The sequence below is a fragment of the Lissotriton helveticus genome, chromosome 7 (assembly GCF_964261635.1).
Source record: "Lissotriton helveticus chromosome 7, aLisHel1.1, whole genome shotgun sequence".
NCBI classification, from domain to species: Eukaryota; Metazoa; Chordata; class Amphibia; order Caudata; family Salamandridae; genus Lissotriton; species Lissotriton helveticus.
The window spans coordinates 1,114,057,060-1,114,075,396 of NC_136068.1; the positions used below are offsets into that span (position 1 = coordinate 1,114,057,060).

Genomic DNA, 18,337 nt, shown 5'->3' on the forward strand with positions numbered 1-18,337 from the left:
TTTTTGAAATATTATCATATGGAAACAAAATATTTCTAGCATAAATACTGCAAGCAGTGCAAGGCAGTACATAAGATTATAGGGAGCAGAAAGGTTAGATAATCCAAATGTGAATGATGATTGGAATGATACAATGCCTGTGCCATATAGTTTACATTACACAACCTAACTTGTTTTTATATGACACGTGTTGACTATTTCAGGCATGGAACATGATTTGCCTGGAATCACATCATGTTCTGTTATGTACCAAAGCAGGAATTAAAACCCAGCTCTATATGTTCCTTGGTCAGAAACCTGGCCAATGGGTTCACATATTCTCCAGAAGCAGTTCCATTTCAGCAGTTTCTGGCAATTGTAGCTTTGGTAATTTTTTCAGATTTTCTTTAAATACTCTTTGGTTCAGTAATCACTCTACCACTGGCTTCTTTAAAGTAAAGATGGATCAGTATCTATTCTTCTACACTGTTTTACCCAGACATTAGCTTGGACACCTGGTTCAATGTTATAGAACTGGTGGTACTCTAGGTGTTAGATGCATGAATCTTATTTCCCAACTCATATGTTACCAGGCTATATAGTACAAGACCTCCCACTTAGCCCAACCTAATGCTCCCTCTCCTGCACGCTGTAACACTCCCATCTTCATCGACATTAAGAATTATATTGTGCATGTTATAAGTGCCCACACACATCTTCTATTTTGCTCAGCATTGGACCTCTCCCTTCCAAACATGTGTGTCCTATCCCGTCCATCATAACTCTTCCTATCTAATCAAACTCACGTTCAAAACAAATCAGATCTGACCCTATGTAAGGCTTTGCATAAGCTTCCAATCCTACTGGCCGACATACTCAACTTGCTCAAAGCCATCTCCTGTGAAGATGTTGTCTTCCCCTTCGTACGTCATCAAATTTCTCTCCGGAGACAACCTCTCGCTCAAGACATCTTACCTGAAGTTCTCAGGAAAGGCCTGCACCTCCCAGTCCTGGAGAAGCCCACATTAGATCTTGATGACCTTGCCAGCTACTGGACCATCACTTACCTGCCCTTTATTGACAAGATTACAAAAAAATGCATGCTTTATTTAACTCATGATAACCTAAATACAATAATCTCATGCACAACGACTTATCTGCCTTCAGATCATGCTGAATCACAGAACGTGCTACCCTATTCATTTTAAATTGCTATAGATGAAGTTAACCCCTTCTTGATGATAATGTTGGAGAGCCTCAGCTGCCTTTGACACTATCTGCGGTCTCGCCCTCATCCACACCCTGAAATCTCTAATAGGATTCACCTGCAAATCCACCATTGGTTCTCCTCCTACTTACCAGTACTTTCACATGGACACCACCAAATCCCAGAAAATCCAAATTTCCTGCCGGGTGCCCTAGGGTTAGACATAGTCCTTGACATCTTCAGCCGCTACATGAATTTCTTAGAGCTCTGCTAATTGTTAATAGCATCAGAATTGACCAATATTCTGACAATACACAACTCTACATGATTTCCATTGTGATTGTGTCTACCCTAACCAAATGGAGGACTTCCTATCTTAGCTGCTGTAAATCTTATTATGTTCAAGGAAATAATTTGATTTTTAGGCAATATAAGGCTTCTCACCCTGGTCAATGTAAGATTTCTCATTCTACCCCATGTAAGTCTTCCACAGTACCCAATGTAATATTTCATATCCTACACAATGTTGGATTGCCATTACAGCCAATGTTAGTGGTACCAATCCACCAACGCCAGGCTTTCTGTTCGATTGAACGTAAGTCTTGGCCTTCCCATAATAAGACACCCAATTCTAGTTCAGACATTGCCCTGAATATTGTTCATTTTACCGGAGTGGTGTTTAGCAAACAAGATACTGTGAAGGAAAAGTGTTTATGGGAATGGGAGCCCATTGATCTTGCACACACTTCAATTAGGAGTAAATTATGCATAATTATTTTTTAAACTGATCTGTTTCACCAAATGAACAACACACCATCTCGCCTCACCAGTAAAACATGAATTTTGTATTTCTGTAGTGAATTATGTCCTAAGAACTCAAAGGAAAGATGCATTTCCTCTTTCAGATGAGGGATTGTGGGATATCCTCATCAAAGATATTCCAAAAGAAGTCACATCGTACACTTTCAGCATGGACATCTTGAAGCAGGGCGTGAGCTACGACTTCCGGGTCATTGCTGTGAACGACTACGGATATGGAACCCCCAGTGCCCCATCACAGTCAGTATCAGGTACGAAACCAGGGAGCGGAATCAACTAGGGTGTGATTCTGAGGAGCTGCACATCAATAATTTGAAGTTCTCTTCTCTATTGAGATAATAGTTGTGACCAGATTGCTTGCGTATCTAAATGCCCATTTTAATGGCAGGGACAAGAAGAAGGCACATACAGGTTTCGGATAACCAAGGGTCCTTTATGGTTGAGGAAGACATGTTTTTCAGAAGTCTTACTTCGGTACATACCATTTCTTCTCTTAGTCGGACTCAAATGTTTTGCCAAGTATTTGTCGGGCAGTGATTCTGAGGGTGCAGTAATCTCTTGATTAAGTGCCACAACAAAATCAGACTGTCGTTCACCAGGACACGAGGGACTATTACAGATAGATTTACGAGCAAGCACCAAAGAACTAGCTGGTGTGAATATGTTCCTTTTTTTTAATAATGCAAACACCACTTTAGTCTTAAAATGCCACTCCGACGGCAAAAAAGCAATAAACACCCTCCCAGTCTGTTCCATTTAGGAGTTCTACAAGCAGCCAATAAGGTAGTTTCATGGGTTGAGTGATAGTGGCAGGTCTCTTTGGGAAACCTGCAAGTCACTGGTCAGGATTTCATATTTCCATAGTTGAAAGTGAGGCTATACAATTAGCTGAGAATAAATAGTAATAAGTGGTATCCACCAACAAACAAGAAAGAGAACATGGTGCTCTTTTCTAGGCCCTGGTGGTCCTCACCATGTGAGAAAGACTGACATGAAATTGAATCTATACAAGCCCAGGATGCCTCTGGGAAATATCATGATTTTCCTCAGCACGTCTGCCTCTGCCAGGTGTGAAATACACTCTAACATAATTGGCACATATTTCATCAATTATTTATTTTGTTAAACTTTGTTGACACTCTCACCCACTCTAGTCATACGCCCCCAAGATCGGCTGCCCATGTCTACACTCGCTTGTTTGCCAGGCTCCAAGGGCAGACAGGTGCTTGTGTGTGTCTGTTTGCCCTCCAGCCTGAGTATAAGACATCGATTCAGGCAAGGCGCTGGGAAAAGGTATATCCGTTAAACTTGCCCAGAGGAAAATGCTAATTTACCTATATGAGCAGTGCTGGCTGCACATCTGAAGACCGCAGGTTAGGATGGAGAAAGGGCCGCCCCAGCTTTCATACTTGAGAGGTCAATTAAACGAGAACCCTTTAAGTATATAATAACATGGTTTTGTGATGCAGTCTAAATAGAAAAGCCCTGTAACATTTTAAATAAAATAATTAATAATAATCACTGCTTCACATGCGAAGCCCAGTGGAGGCTGAGGCTGAAGTTGAGGTGGTACTGGGAATAGTTTGTTATTACGGTGAACCTCTGCATGTGCAAACAGAGTGTTTATACCTTTAGTTCTCATAGGAGTCGCAAAAAGTGATGTTTTTTAGGTCATGTGTTTTAAAGGTGCTTACCCTACAGCTTTACATTTTGGCAATCTGGAAAAATAGGGGGAATCCTCCTGCCAATTGAGAAGAGTTCACACTGCTTGTTTTTGGCTCCCAGCGCTTCAGACCTCAACTATAGGTGAACACTACATTGGCCAGAGAAAAGAACCACACAACCCCCTTCCTATCAGACACATAACTGTGAACAGATTACTACTGATTACCCCACCGTTCGCTGGAAGTGATTTTAGTAGTCAAGACACTAAAGATGCACATAGTCTTAAACCCACTCCTATTGGATGGATCTAACTGTATGTCTCGCTTGACTGCAAGAAATTCCTATGTTAAGGACGAGAGCGCATGCTTCATCACAGGGTTCCTCCTCACACCACTCACTGATGTTCGAGGTGTGGACTACAACAGCCCCGAGCGGGGAAGGAGAACTTCGTAGAATGGTTTTGAGTCAGGACCCTGCTTGCGCTCCGGGTCTGGAGGAGCAGTACCGAGACCAGTATTGAAGGTGTATATAATAAAACTACCTCTTGATGGACTAACTAGATACTTTATTATACCCTACAGCTAGTTACCCCCACAGCTAGTTAACATATGTCGGGGTATGTCTAAAAACCAATCCACCAGGCGCTGCATATATTCGATCATAGCTATGCTAAATATGGGCTGATTGCTATGCATGGTGTCAAGGAATCTTGTATAGATTCAGTTTTGTGTTGGGAAGTACTGTGGTCAGACCATAAGGTAGTCCTCTTTCACCTGCCTACGGCTGAAAGCAGACCCCCTATTCAACCACCGACGAAAATAGGCTACTGCACCTGGTCAGAACTTGATAGCACCATACTAAAAGTCTGTTTAGAAAGTTCCTAGTCCAACATTCAGCTAAATAGTAATGTTGATGGTGCCAACAATCAGTACCATACCAAAATTGTAAGGGCTTTATATGATGTTCTTCCCCTTTAAACCAGTACTGTGCACTGCAAAACCCCATCAGCCCCGTGGTACTCCAGAACTGATCCTGGCTAAAAGAAAAATGCAAAAGGTTAGAGAGGATTTGGAGATGCAGATTTTCCAGCACAGAAAAGGAAGCTTATAAATCAGAACTAAAGCCATATGAAGCACTTATGAAATCTACCTGGTACACCTGCTATCAAAGTAAAATTATATCAGCAAGAAACCCTAGTAAGGAACTTTTTGTGGTCTATAAATGGCTTGCAAAAACGTATTAGTGTGTGCCCAAGACCCCTGCTATTCAAATGTTTTGCTTGGAATTGGCAGTACTTTTCAGAATAAGATTTCAGCAATCCTGCTATCATTTACACCAGTAACGGTAACTGCAGAAAGTTGTATCTACACCCCCACCCGCCAGCTCCGCTCCGCAGGCCTCGCCCTCCCCACAGTCCCTCGCATCCGAAGAACGACCGCCGCCGGCAGATCCTTCTCCCACCTCGCCGCCAAAACCTGGAACACCCTCCCCACAAAACTACGGCAGACCCAAGACCTACTGGCCTTCAGAAGACTCCTCAAGACCTGGCTCTTCGATCAGAAGCAGCACCCCTCCCCCCCGCGCCTTGAGACCCTAACGGGTATGTAGTGCGCTTTATAAGTGTCTTGATTGATTGATTGATTGATCAAGTAGCCCAGCACTTTACCTGCTGGGCAGATTCTAGACCTATAACAGATGAAGATGTCGCATCCAGAATTTCAACCATCAATTCTGGATTACCACATGATCCCTGTCCCATTAGAATTTTTAAGGACCAGATTCCACGTTTATCCCTTTGATAACTACCATATAGCGACTCTCAAGTGAGGGGCATTGTGCCCTCCTTTTGTAAATCAGCATCACCTATAGCTCTTTTAAAACAGGAGACCTTAGAAAACGACATCCCTTCAAATTATCAACCTATTTCTCTCCTTCATTTCTTTACAAAGCTTTTAGAGAGCTGGAGGGTGAATGTGCAACTAGTATCCTACATTGAGGAAAATAGGGTCCTTAATACATATCAATCTGGGTTCAGGCCCTTTTTTAGCACCGAAACAGAACTTACGACGGCTGCCAACAAGATCATTGATGGCTGCCAAAAACATCCTTATGATCTTATGATGGAGGTAGCTCGGCCGCTCTCATCCTTCTTGATTTGTGGGCTGTCTTCGATAAAGTCTCACGTGCTATATTGTTGAAAAGACTATATGCCACTGGCTTGAGTGACAAGTTGCTAAAATGGTTTGAATCCTTTCTGCGAAACAGACCTCAGTCTGATCAGATGGCTGCATTTCGCAGAGATTTTACAGATTTACCCTTTGGGGTTCCCGAGGGTTCTGCCATTAGTCCAACTATTTGTAACATATGTTGCTCCGTTGGCAAACTTCATTGCCTCTTTTGGCTTTCAATTTTATGGATATGTTGATTATACTCAACTTATCATTCGCATGTAAATTAATATTAAACAACTTTAGGATCAATTTAAAAACTGGCTGGCTGGATGAATGCCAAATACCTCTGGCTAAAGTCAGATAAAATGGAGGTTCTAATATTTAGTAACCCCTCTATCTGGTCGCCCATGTGGTGGCCCCAAACGTCAGGAGAGTGCCTCAAACCAGTATCTACTGCCCAAGGGCATAGTGAAGCGCCCACTATACCAGCTTAATTGGGGGTGCTACTGAAACAGATTAAATTGTTTTTTGGCCCTTCCTAACATAAACTTTGGCTCGCAGGTCATCGTAAGTCAGATGTTACAACGAATAAATTCCACAAGAATAAACTATATCATCACAAATGTGGGATGGGGACCAAAAGAATACCTAAAAGCAGCCCAAAACGGTTACTGAGAGAAAGACAAAGTATTAAAATGGCAAAGAAAAAAAAGGAGAAGCATATATATATAATGAAACAGCGCAAAGGAAAGCAGGTAAAATTCAAATAATGAAGGAATGAAAAAGGAAGCATGAAGGAAAGAGGGTACAAATGAAAGGAAATAAGGAAAAAAGGTATAAAAGAAGAAAAGGAAGTAAGAAAAGAAAGAATGAAGGGTGGATAGAAGAAAAAGAAAGATCAAAGAACTAAAAAAGAAAAATGATAGGAAAATAAGAAAAGCAGAAATATATAATGAAAGAACAAAGAAGAAATGTGAGACGAAAGGAAGAGTGAATTGAAAGAAAGAAGAGAAAGAAAGAATCAACGAATGGAAGGAATACAAAAAGTAAAGATGCAAAGAAGTTGTGAAAGAATGCCAGGAGCAACATAAGAATAAACAGATATAAAGAAGGATAGAACACTCGGAAAAAGGTCCAATGGAATGAGAGAAAAATAGACAGAAGGAAAGAAAGATGGAAAGAAAGAATGAAATACACATTTTAAAAAAAGATAGAAATTAAGAAGGACAAAAAGAAAGAAGATGGAAAGGATGAAAAAGAAATAAGTAAATGTGTCGTTTTTGGCCTAAGTCCTTTAAAATCATGCTATAATACTTATAATTTGGCATCATATTCTGCAAAGGTTCCCAGGGGTACAATTCTCATGACACTTCATAGTAAGGGGTGTGATTCCTCACTTTAATCACACATTTATTGCTATATATGGGTCATCAACATAAGAAGATTACGATATAATCTATGTCATTACATGAATAAGGAGCTTGATATTTGTTAGAGGGAGAAAGGAATTGACCCCTTGAAGCCCTTATTTGCTTTCTTGTTGTTGACCAGATATAGGGAATGTTTTGACATAATTATAGTCAACGTCCTTCCTTTGAAATAGATGTGGGCCATTTAGACCAGCAAATTGGTTAATTTTGAAATATTTTTTTGTATGTATTGTATAAATTGTGTATATGTATATGTGTGTTTTGTACATATGGTTTTGTAAAAATATGTGTTACTAAAAAACATGTTACTAAAAAAGAAAAACAAGCTTTAACTGACAATAAATAGCTTCAATTTTTCCACTTTGAGTGATTGGTATAACCTCAAGTTACATAGGAAAACAAGTCCTTTTGATTTAATTTTGATTTAATTTTGTATGACCATTATTACAGGTAAGGAAAGGACAATTAGTGGTGTCTTTTCTATAATTAAGTTATACTGTTCAAAACCTTTACCATAGGCATTGTTTTTGTTATAGTTGCTTTATTCCCAAATGCCTTTGGGTTATTCGGGTTCCCCTGTTTATAGATAGACTGACAGCAATCTGGGCATCATATTTGGTAGTAAATTTTCTTTGGCGTACCATATTAACGAGGTAATGTCCACTTGCTTCCTGCTGATGAAAGATCAAAAACAAGATCCACAATACTCCAGGCGGATGCTAGCGCAAGCTCTGATTCTTAGTCGGCTGGATTATTGCAGTGCTCAATATGCTGGGTTTCTCTGCCCTATCTGATGCAGAGGCTGCAGCTGTTTCGAATGCGGCTAACAGACTGATTTTTGGTATGAGGAAGTTTGATAGTGTTTCCTCCCAACTCAGTCAGTTACACTGGCTTCCTGTCCATAAGAGATGCTGGTTCAAGGACATGTGAATGAGTCATAGGGCCATTTCTGACACGTGTAAGAGATATACTCCATCTTGATTGCTCCGCTCAGATACAGCTTGTATGATTACTCTACCTAAATCTTGGAGGACAAGGCTGTGAGAACATGAACATGCCTTCTATGTGGTCACTGCGCAGGCCTGGAGTACGTTGCCAAATGAGTTACGTTTAGCAACTACAATTCTAACATTTTGTGAAGCTTTGAAAACATATTTATTCATTTAAGTGTCTCTTCGAGAATTTATTTGTCTTTTTCTTGACTTCATGCAGTGGCTGTTTAAAGTGAATTAGTATGTTAAATGCCAGGACAGCCTCAGGTAATTGCATGCTCTATAAAATAATAATACTGATGATAATAATAATAATAACAATAATCATAATAATAATATATGTCCGCAACAGAGGAAGTAAACATAAGATCTGAGAGGAACCTCTACCCAATTTGGATAAAGGAGTCAACATGTATCGGCCAATCTCAAAGACCCTACAATGAGGTGCCAGGCCTTCTTCCGGACCATTGAGCAGCAATAAAACTGAGAATGTAAGAGTAAAGCTGGAGACCATATTGCACCACGATCATATTTTATAGTTGTATGTAACATATAGTGCTAGATCCCTTGAAGACCTCCATTAGGCAGCCTATACATCCAGTGAAACACTAGCAGGGGGTGTTGCTTGCTCCACACCTCCCTCAGCACTCCACCTAATTGAGCCCCCAAATTAAACCTGTTCCTTTGTTCCTTCCCAGCTCAGAAAGCAAACCCCTTCTATGAGGAGTGGTGGTTCCTGGTGGTGATCGCACTGGTCGGACTCATCTTCATCCTCTTGTTGGTGTTCATCCTCATCATCAGGGGCCAAAGCAAGAAATACGCCAAGAAGGCAGACTCAGGTATGATCCTCTGCACTCCATGCCCCTGTCTGGGCCATTTGAGACAAAGAACCTCATTTAGAGGTTGGCAGACAAACGTGACTGATATCACGTCCACCGTGTTACAAGTCCAATAAATCATGTGGCACTGGTAATAAGGTGAACGGGATATCCGTCACGTTTGTGACAGACCAACCTGTCCGCCAAACTCTAAATCAGGCACAAAACTTGGACACAGAGTCATTGTATTGGTGTTAAAAATGTTCAGTATGGCCAGTCCCACTAACGTGGCATTAGGCACGCTCTAAAAGAAAGGATGTTTATGTCTGTATGTGTGTGATGATATATATATTATGCATATGCAGTAATGGTGCCAACATAGATAATGTTATACTGCATTTTAGTAGAAGATTCGAAAATCGTGTTCTCACTCAAATTGGCAATAACCAAATTATGATTAGACTTTTGGAAAACATATGAGCACGCACATGTGGCATTTAATGAATACTGGTGAATGATTTAGGGCACATTTTTGAAGGTATTTTTTTCTCCAATTGAGATAACATTGTTATATAGCATGTCCTAATAGAGTTTTCAGTTTCACGGTGCTGTAAGACGTATTATTGTTATTACACCCCAATAGAGCATGCTATACAGTCATAACTTTGTAAGAAAAAAAGGAAACCATTCAAGAAATCAATGTTCTCATTTTTTTTGCATGATTTCGCCAGTTTTATCAAATATTCTCAGTTCTTACTACTGTTATAAGCACCGGCCGCTAAACTGTTTCACACAGCATTAGTTTTAATGAAGACTCGCAATAAATGCAAACAATCTGTTACAGAGCAGAACTAGAGACTGTTTAACTACTTTTAGAATTGTTGATGGTAAATGAATCACAGTCATATAAATACAATCAGGGCCTGCTCTGCAGACAGTAGCTCAGAAACGAAGAATGTCGACATTGTATCAGGTTTCCTAGTATCCTGCTGTTTTCCAAATAAACACCAAGTTGAACAACTTAACAACATGTTTAAAAGCTAGTTTTAACAGATGTTAACAAATTCATTAAATTACACACACAAATGCAGAAGGAGCAAGGTAGTAGTGTGTGTCCATACACAAAAGGCCAACACAAATATGGATGGACTCCTGTGCACACAGACATTAATACATGTTTAGCCAACAATGCAAATGGACAACATGCATGCAGGCTCCTATTCACACAGGCACCGACTTCCAGATGCAACACATATGGGTACACATACAGGATCACACAACTCGTGTACAGGTACAGATTCACATCTACACATTTGCCAAGTAGCCCCATGTCACGTGTGACACCTTCCGCTACTCCTGTGATGCATGCTTGGATTGTTAACCCTAAACAATTGCAAGTTTAAAATTGCAGGTCACGTAATTTAAAGATCTTTTTTGCAAAAATACCAAACGTAACTGTCACATATGTCTCATACGTGATGCGTCATTGCTATGCTATGATATGCTATAGGCAATTTCTAAAGTGCATTATCACAACTGCATGCTTCGTGGTGCTGTTGAAGATAAGGAGCACAAACCAAAATATGAGACTATGTTACCTAATGGAGAGTCAAGTATTTTGGAATTAGCTGAACTTAGGTGGTTTGGCTCCTCCATGGGTGCATCAAGCAAAGAGATGGTAACTCTGCATTTCTGCATAAATAGCCAGTTCGGAGACCATAGTGGCCATCCACAGAAGCACTTTTGGAAAGATGTATTGAAAGTGAAAACATCATCATTTTGAACTTTGTGACGTTGACAATTTGCCTTATTTTTGTTTTACTGTTTGAGAGAGATTAATATGTTTCTTATGTGTAACTGCTGCTGTAGTGTATGTTTACAGAGTGGTTAAATACTATAAATTCACTCTGCCTTTTCAATCCCTCAAATTCTAAACCAGAAGGCTCATCTTTAGAACCAAAAATGAGTGGATTTAATAAAACCACTTGGTTACATTTCCTTCACAACACATAAGCTTTGTCTTCATGATATTCACAATGTTGTTGTCCTGCTTCTAATGTAATTATATCCTTTTTGGCATTTTTCAACAAAGTAGATGAGGAAAAACAAGCTTGCTGCACACCACAGCAATTATGTTGCTTGACCTTAGTGCCGCCTTCGACACTGTCAACACCAGCATCCTCTTTCACCGCCTTTGCCAAATAGGAATTTCAGGGATGGCCATGCACTGGCTTCAGTCTTTTTTGGAGAACCGCTCCTTTGAGGTTGTAGAGGGCACTACCCACTCAAAAATCTGGCCCCTGGATCAAGGCGTGCCTCAGGGCTCTGCCCTGAGCCCTACCCTTTTTAATATTTATATGCAACCTCTTGCTGACATAGTGCACTCATTCGGCCTAGACATAGTGACCTATGCCGATGATACACAATTAGTTGTTTCCATGAACCAATCCGATCCCTCCCTCTCGAATCTTAGCAACTGCTTGGTAGCAGTTGCCCAGTGGATGGCTGCCTCGCATTTGAAACTAAATGGCGAGAAAACAGAGCTCATGATTTTAGGCAATCCAACTATTCCTAGCCCTCTGATGGATTGGCCCCCATGGATGGGCCCTCCGCCCCAACCAAAGCCCTATATAAAAAGTTTGGGCATTTGGCTAGAAGCAAACCTAAGCTTCATTCAGCAAGCAACCACTCTGTCTGCCACCTGTTTTGGCCTTATGCGCATGCTTAGGAAAGTGCTGCCACTCCTCCCTTTTCAAGCTCGTAGAATAATGGTGCAAGCCATTATCTTGTCCCGTCTGGACTATGGGAATTCCTTATATCTAGGGGCTCCTGCCTCCACAATAAGGAAGATTCAGGTGACCCAAAACGCTGCAGCCCGCCTTTTATTGGGCCTCAATCAGCGGGAATCAGGAACAGTGGCTTTGAGGAAACTGCACTGGCTTCCCGTTAAGGCCTGAGTACTGTTCAAATCTATGTGCATTATGCACAAGGCCATGAGGAAGACTGCACCAACGATGATCTGTTCCTTAGCAACTCCCTACCTCCCCCATAGAGCTTTGCGATCTAGCACAGCATTCCTGGCCACCGTCAATAAAATCAGACGCACCAGATGGGGCGGGCGCTCCTTTTCCTGGAATGCCGCAAAAGCCTGGAATTCCCTGCCCACTACCCTCCGCAGTGAACCCAACCTTCTGAAATTTCGGAAGGAATTGAAAACTTTCCTTTTCATCTAAAAACCTGCTTTTTATCTAAACCTGCTCATCTTTCTCTAGTCTGACTATACACAGCGCTACGAGGCCTCCGGGTTGTTTGCGCTTAACAAAACACAATTAATAATAATAATAATAATTTCTTCTCAATTATTTTGCTCCGCTGTACAGTCAAACGTTTCCTTAGCTCGTGGTTGTATATCAATGCAGACAGTGGATCCCATGCAATCATTATTCACGTTAGGGCCTGGGGGATACATGTCATTATTGGACAGAACAGAGCACTGACACCAAACCACACAAAGCTGTTTGCATCATATAGCTGGCTTAAATGGTTCTGTGGAAGGTGGATTTCTTTCTAGCAGCACCACCATAATTGACAACACCAGATGCCAGAGTAGCATGGCAAAGCAGCTAAACTCCATTCCTGAAGCATAGAACATGTATGAAACATCAAGCTTCGGATCATTTTCACTAAAGTAATTCTGTCTGTGAGCAAGAAATACTTCTCTAAGATGTGAAAGTGGGAGGGATCTGTTTTGAGACAGGCCATAATGCATAATGACTCTTTCCCCACAGTTACTAATCTTTCTAATTGTTCTCTTTTCCCCCTAAGTGAGCAACTCCAAGACTAACGCCCTGGGCCATGGCGAGATGGTGAGCCTGGACGAAGGAAGCTTTCCTGCTCTAGAGCTCAACAATCGACGCCTGTCGGTGAAGAACTCCTTCTGTCGCAAGAACGGCATCTACACCAGGTATCGCTCGGGTTATGAAGACCTTCACTGGCCTAGGGGGAGTGCCGCATCAGTGCAGGCTTTGGGGTGAGGAGGCCTTCGTCAGGGGATGTCTTTCCATCTTTTTATTGCTTTGTGGATATTATTATTTTTGCATAGAAGAAAAAGGACTGGCATGGAAAATTGTGAAGAACTCTCAGAGACATCTGTCAAGAAATGTCTCTCTTTACTTTTAGGCAGCGGCAGGCAGCGGCACCTCTATGCAGAAATGCTGAACATGATTTTAAGTGGCGCTGTCTATACTGCATGTTCAATATTATCCAGGCTTGAACCACGATAAATATTTGCAGCATAGATCCCTTGCAATTTTTTTTTTATTTCACCTTGAAAATTACCCCGTAACTCCGCATCTTCGTCTCCCCACCAGCAAAGTCCTATCTAAATACACACAGCTGTAGTTAAAAAACAATCTAATCAGTTGTCTGTGAGTGCTTGATTACAAGAAGTAAACAGTCTTACGATCAGCAGTCTGCTGCAACTGGCAAATGAAAGGGTCTAATTCAAGGTGCAGGAACTGCCCGATGGTGCGTGGTTATTGGTACAACATAATATTTGTCATAGCTTTAGCTGAAGGGCAGTCTGATTGCAGCCCAATGACAGGCAAAGATGTCTGATGAAAGTGCCAGATGGGTGGGTTACTGGCACGAACACTGCCTGATGAGGCCTAGTCACTGGCACAAAAACACCAACAGTTCTCATGATTTCCCTAACATTTAGGGAGGAACAAAACTTTAAAAGTTTTACAAGTCGAATACGATGAATTGAAGTTGCGCCTGACATCATGTGCCCCAGGAATGAAGCCAGACCACAAAATTAATGCATTTTACCCAGTAGAAGCAAGGCTGGCCTGCTTCCAGGCCTCTGGGGTGTTTCACTATAGCTAACAAGCTGTGTCACAGGGTCTGCTTTCCACCCAGTCTAAAGATGTGCCTTCATACTACATCGTGACTTGTAATCAGGATGACCAAACGATTTGTGCCACATCACAGGGTGCAGCCATCTTCAAAGGATAAAGTCTGCCTCGCCCAGCAGTGTCCACCAAGGGTCCAGGAGGGCAGAATTAGAATCTAGTTTCCAGAAAGGTCCCATAAGGTACATATAAAATCAAATGATCTAACAGGAGCACATTGCACAGTTAGTGGTTAACATGCAAATCAGTCACGGATCCCAATACCCCTGATTGACATGGGGACTGGCAGAGCCCATCTTTGCTCTGCCTTGTGCAATGCTGCCACCTCCAGGGTGCAAGGTTTCCTCTGCCAGTGCGCTATGCAGGATCCTGCCAGTCACCCCTAAGGGGTAGTCTTCACCAGTCTTTGTGAAATGTACCGTGTGTACAATCACAGAATGCTACCACCGCTGGTACCAGATTACACAAATGGCACAAGTGCAAAATGGACCAAGCATTCACAGAAATCATTTTGCTGCTCGTGTTGCAAGAAGAACGATGCACAGATTTTTCAACCTTGTGTAGTATTTATATTTAGAAATGGAGTAAACTGATTTGGCCTCACACTTCGTTTCATGGTTTACATTTTAAAAATAGGGAACAATGCTGAGTTTAGGAGCAGGATGTGCCCCTGCGTAAAGAGCTTTAATGCCTCGTCAGGGGTAGTAAGCACTACATAAACATACTTACAATTCAATACAAAATTATTTAACTACGTCTCATTATATAAATACAGAAAAATATTAACAAATTCAGTTTGGTCCCGACTCCCAACGTACTTTTTTTGAATTTGGGCTGCAGGCTGCTTACACCGTTTGATTACTTCCATTTCAAAGACAATGCCAAATATAATTTGCACCAGTCCTCAGCTGTAAGTTTTGCTGTTGGGAGCTATTCAGAGGCAGCGTGGTGAGCCTGATATCTCAAATTAGTGAAAATATTTTTTCAGGGTGGTGCCTCTAAAAGGTCTGGTAGGGTCAGGGCAGTGCCAGTAACGTATTAGGCTTTTGTTGGTCTCCTACTATTCATTTCTGTATGTTTATAATTTCTCTACGTGCTTTGAGGAGCATAGGACGGGTTAAGGCACTTTAATATATTTGTATAACGCCATTGCACCTCTGATCTGAAAGGATTGGAGCTCTAGAAACGAGAGCACTCTTCCTAGAGGCCCCTGAAGGAACCCACCCAACTTTACGCCGGGTCCTGTTGACGTCTGTCGTCCGTGGCTGCAGTCTCTCGCCTCAGTGCCGTCAGGTCAGTCTCGCGCATCAATAGCGCCGGGTCAGTCTCGCGCATCAATAGCGTCAGGTCTGAGCGTGGGCCGCACAGGCTGCGGAGAAACGTTCACTTGTGCGTTTCAAGCCTCGCTCGGTGAGGTAATGTTTTCCTCCAGCATTCGAGCCAACAAACGATGCGAATACTCGGGATGTGTTTGTGCTAGTTCTTCAAGCAGAAAGGACTCTAAGGTACCTTCCCAGGCCCCCACCGCGTCCTCCTCTCGCCCCGTCCGGTGGTCACCTGATGGCGGCGGGATTGAGTGTGGGAGGCCGCGGTTTCGGCCTGTCCTGGCACCGAACCCTTCTCTAACCTTACACGGTCCTTTGAGGATGTTGGCGTTACGTTCCTCGGCCTGCCTCACTTGATATTCAGGCCGCCTCTTGGCGCCACCCCAGCGGCCGCGCAAAGGCCGCTTTATCCATACATGCCAACATTTCAACTTCGATAAGAGGGAGAAATATGCGTGGGTGCAAAGACCTGAATAGCGCGTAACACGAAGCGGGTCAGGCGTAACACAAAATGGATCGCAGGAGTAACTGGGAGAGATGTTTTTTTACCATCTTCAAGAAATAACTTCTGTTTTATAGAAATAGGTCATACATACACCTGTAAGTAGAATGTAGCATGCTCTCTTCCAGGAAGAGAGTCATATGTATTAATTTCATCAATGCATGAAAAGTCTGCTGAAAGTACACTACCATCCATTACACAGGAGACAGGCACTGCAGAATGTGTGTGATCACACGTTATACAGAAGACATTCACTGCCAGAAGTGCATTACAACACATTATGCAGCAGGCAGACATTGCCAAAGGTGCACTACCACACATTATGCAGCAGACAGACATTGCCAAAAGTGCACTACTACCACACATTATGCAGCAGTCAGTAATGAGGGTAGCATCAGTTCTTTGCATTGGGTTGCTGAAGAGAACCACTACGTCTCCTGGATACTCGGCATTATCTGAGGGGCCCCAGACTGATCTTGTCGGTAGGGATCAACCCACGGACTCTTCTACAAGATGGTCGGAGCAGTACCAGTGTTGCGCTGAAACACCCCCAATAAAACCACCTATCCCAGCACAGTAGCATTTCTGTCGTTGATGCCCTTCCGAGCAGGTAGAGTACGCTAGCAGAAGGAAAAACAGTAAAGTCCCGAAGAACTGTTATTTTCTGTAATCAGGGCCAATGTCTGTAGTAACTTTTCTTTTACCGTGTTTTCCGTGATTGAAAGTTTCACCTGCATGCCCCAATGATTGTTTGAGAGGGAATGTTGCGACAGACTGCTTTGGGGCATGGGAAGGAAACAAATGTAGCTGCATCCTTTGTGCATAAGGAGCCCTATTTTTGTAAGGTACAAATGCGCCATTCCCAGTTTATCGCACAATCTGCATATTTAAGAAAAATCTACTCCTCGCTACTACTTTGTTTGTTTGTGCGCAGGTGTGTTCTTTTTGTGCGTTACCCAGGCTGGGGCAAAAAGCACCCACCTGAAGTGCTGTGACTCATCTCTCCGGTGTAATATTCGGAGGTGGTAGACTGGAAGAGCTACCAATGAGTCAACACAATGTTCACACGATCGTTCATTGACGTCAGAGTGACAACCACTGGTAAAATCCTACAAAAAACAGAAACAATACTAGGGCTGTGAACGTGCTACTTGTAATATTTTTTTGTTGGAAACATGGTATTTGTAATATTGTTTATGTTTTTTTTTATTTCTCTGTTATTATTTAGCTCACATCTTATAATGTATCATTGGCACTTTATGTTAATATAAAGGTTTTTGATTGGTTATCATTATTAGTTTAACTTTGAAAGATGTAAAAAAGAGTTACAATTGTCAGGTTTGTTAACGATGCACCCTCATTTGTGAAGGAGGCCGCAGCCTGCAAGGGGTTAACCAGAGCCGGTACACAGCGGCCTGCCCTCGCCTCCCGTGCAACATCGGAAAACACAGAAACCTCCGCCGTAGCCTTCACACACTTCTCAATTAACAACATGGAGCAGGGGACGCCGCCGAGCCTTTTAGGACTCGGAGGCTGCAGGAAAATACATTTGTTTCTGGAGTCCTGAACCCTGGGCCAGCCCAAGCTCACTTCTATACCAATAGCTTTTGGCCTGGCTCAGGCAAGAATATATTCACAACTACGGGATGTGGGGAGGAAAACAAATGTGGAGAGCCAACGTAACTTTGAGCTCTCCGTTTAGCTCAACTTTGAGTTATATTAAGCACCAGAAGCAGTTCATTGTGTAATCCCTGTGGTGGAATCGGGTTTCTGGATGCTTAAATCGGGAGGCGGGAGACTAGCCTTGAAATCGGTAGTCTCCCTCTTGAATCGGGAGGGTTGGCATGTCTGGCTTTATCTTCTCCCAGGCCCGGGGAACAAGGGGCCCCTGTGTTGGGCAGCTGTGGGCGATGAAGAGGCTATTCTGGAGCGGGCGGGGACGGGGTGGGGGTCATCATCGAGTGTCACAGGATGGCAACGAGAGGGGCAGCAACGCTGAGCGGCACCGCCAGGCCTCTTGGAAGAAAAGGCCTCTCACCCGCCGGCTTGAGAACCGGTTGTGACTCGCACTGTACAGGCTGGGCCCGGGTCACGCAGTCAGCAAGGCAGTTAACGGCTCTGGCACCTTCTACAGCACACAAGGAAAGTAACCCCCTCCCGCCTGTCAACGAGAGAGAGCTCGTTGGCAAGAAGGCTGGACTGCTTCCCCAGATTCTGGGTACAAGGTCTGCAGGGTGAAGGCAGCTTCCTTTTTTTTCGGGTTTTTTTTTTTTGCAATTTTATATAGCTCGAACTCTACGGACAATTTTTTTTTTTTAGGGATGGGGAGATTAGGTGATTTTCGCAGGATCACGGGATGTTTGAGTCTCCCAACAGACTCTAACCTGGTTCCCTTGCTCAAAGTTAGCCGGCCAAACAATCATGCGTACTTGTAGCAGTGCCCACCACTCCTGCTCCCACAGTGTCAACCAGGATGGCCTATCAAGAAAAAATAAAATGATAACCTGTTTTATTAT

At 42.7% G+C, this 18,337-nt stretch overlaps 1 protein-coding gene across 1 annotated transcript in view; it reads left to right on the forward strand.

Moving 5' to 3' along the window:
• SDK2 (sidekick cell adhesion molecule 2) overlaps window positions 1-18,337 on the forward strand; it is a 702,247-nt gene that overhangs the window by 594,502 nt on the left and 89,408 nt on the right. The window contains exons 41-43 of the mRNA XM_078654263.1: window positions 2,044-2,256; window positions 8,962-9,102; window positions 12,907-13,111. Of these exons, the coding sequence (XP_078510389.1) occupies window positions 2,044-2,256; window positions 8,962-9,102; window positions 12,907-13,111 (559 nt within the window). The remainder of the gene's footprint in view (window positions 1-2,043; window positions 2,257-8,961; window positions 9,103-12,906; window positions 13,112-18,337) is intronic.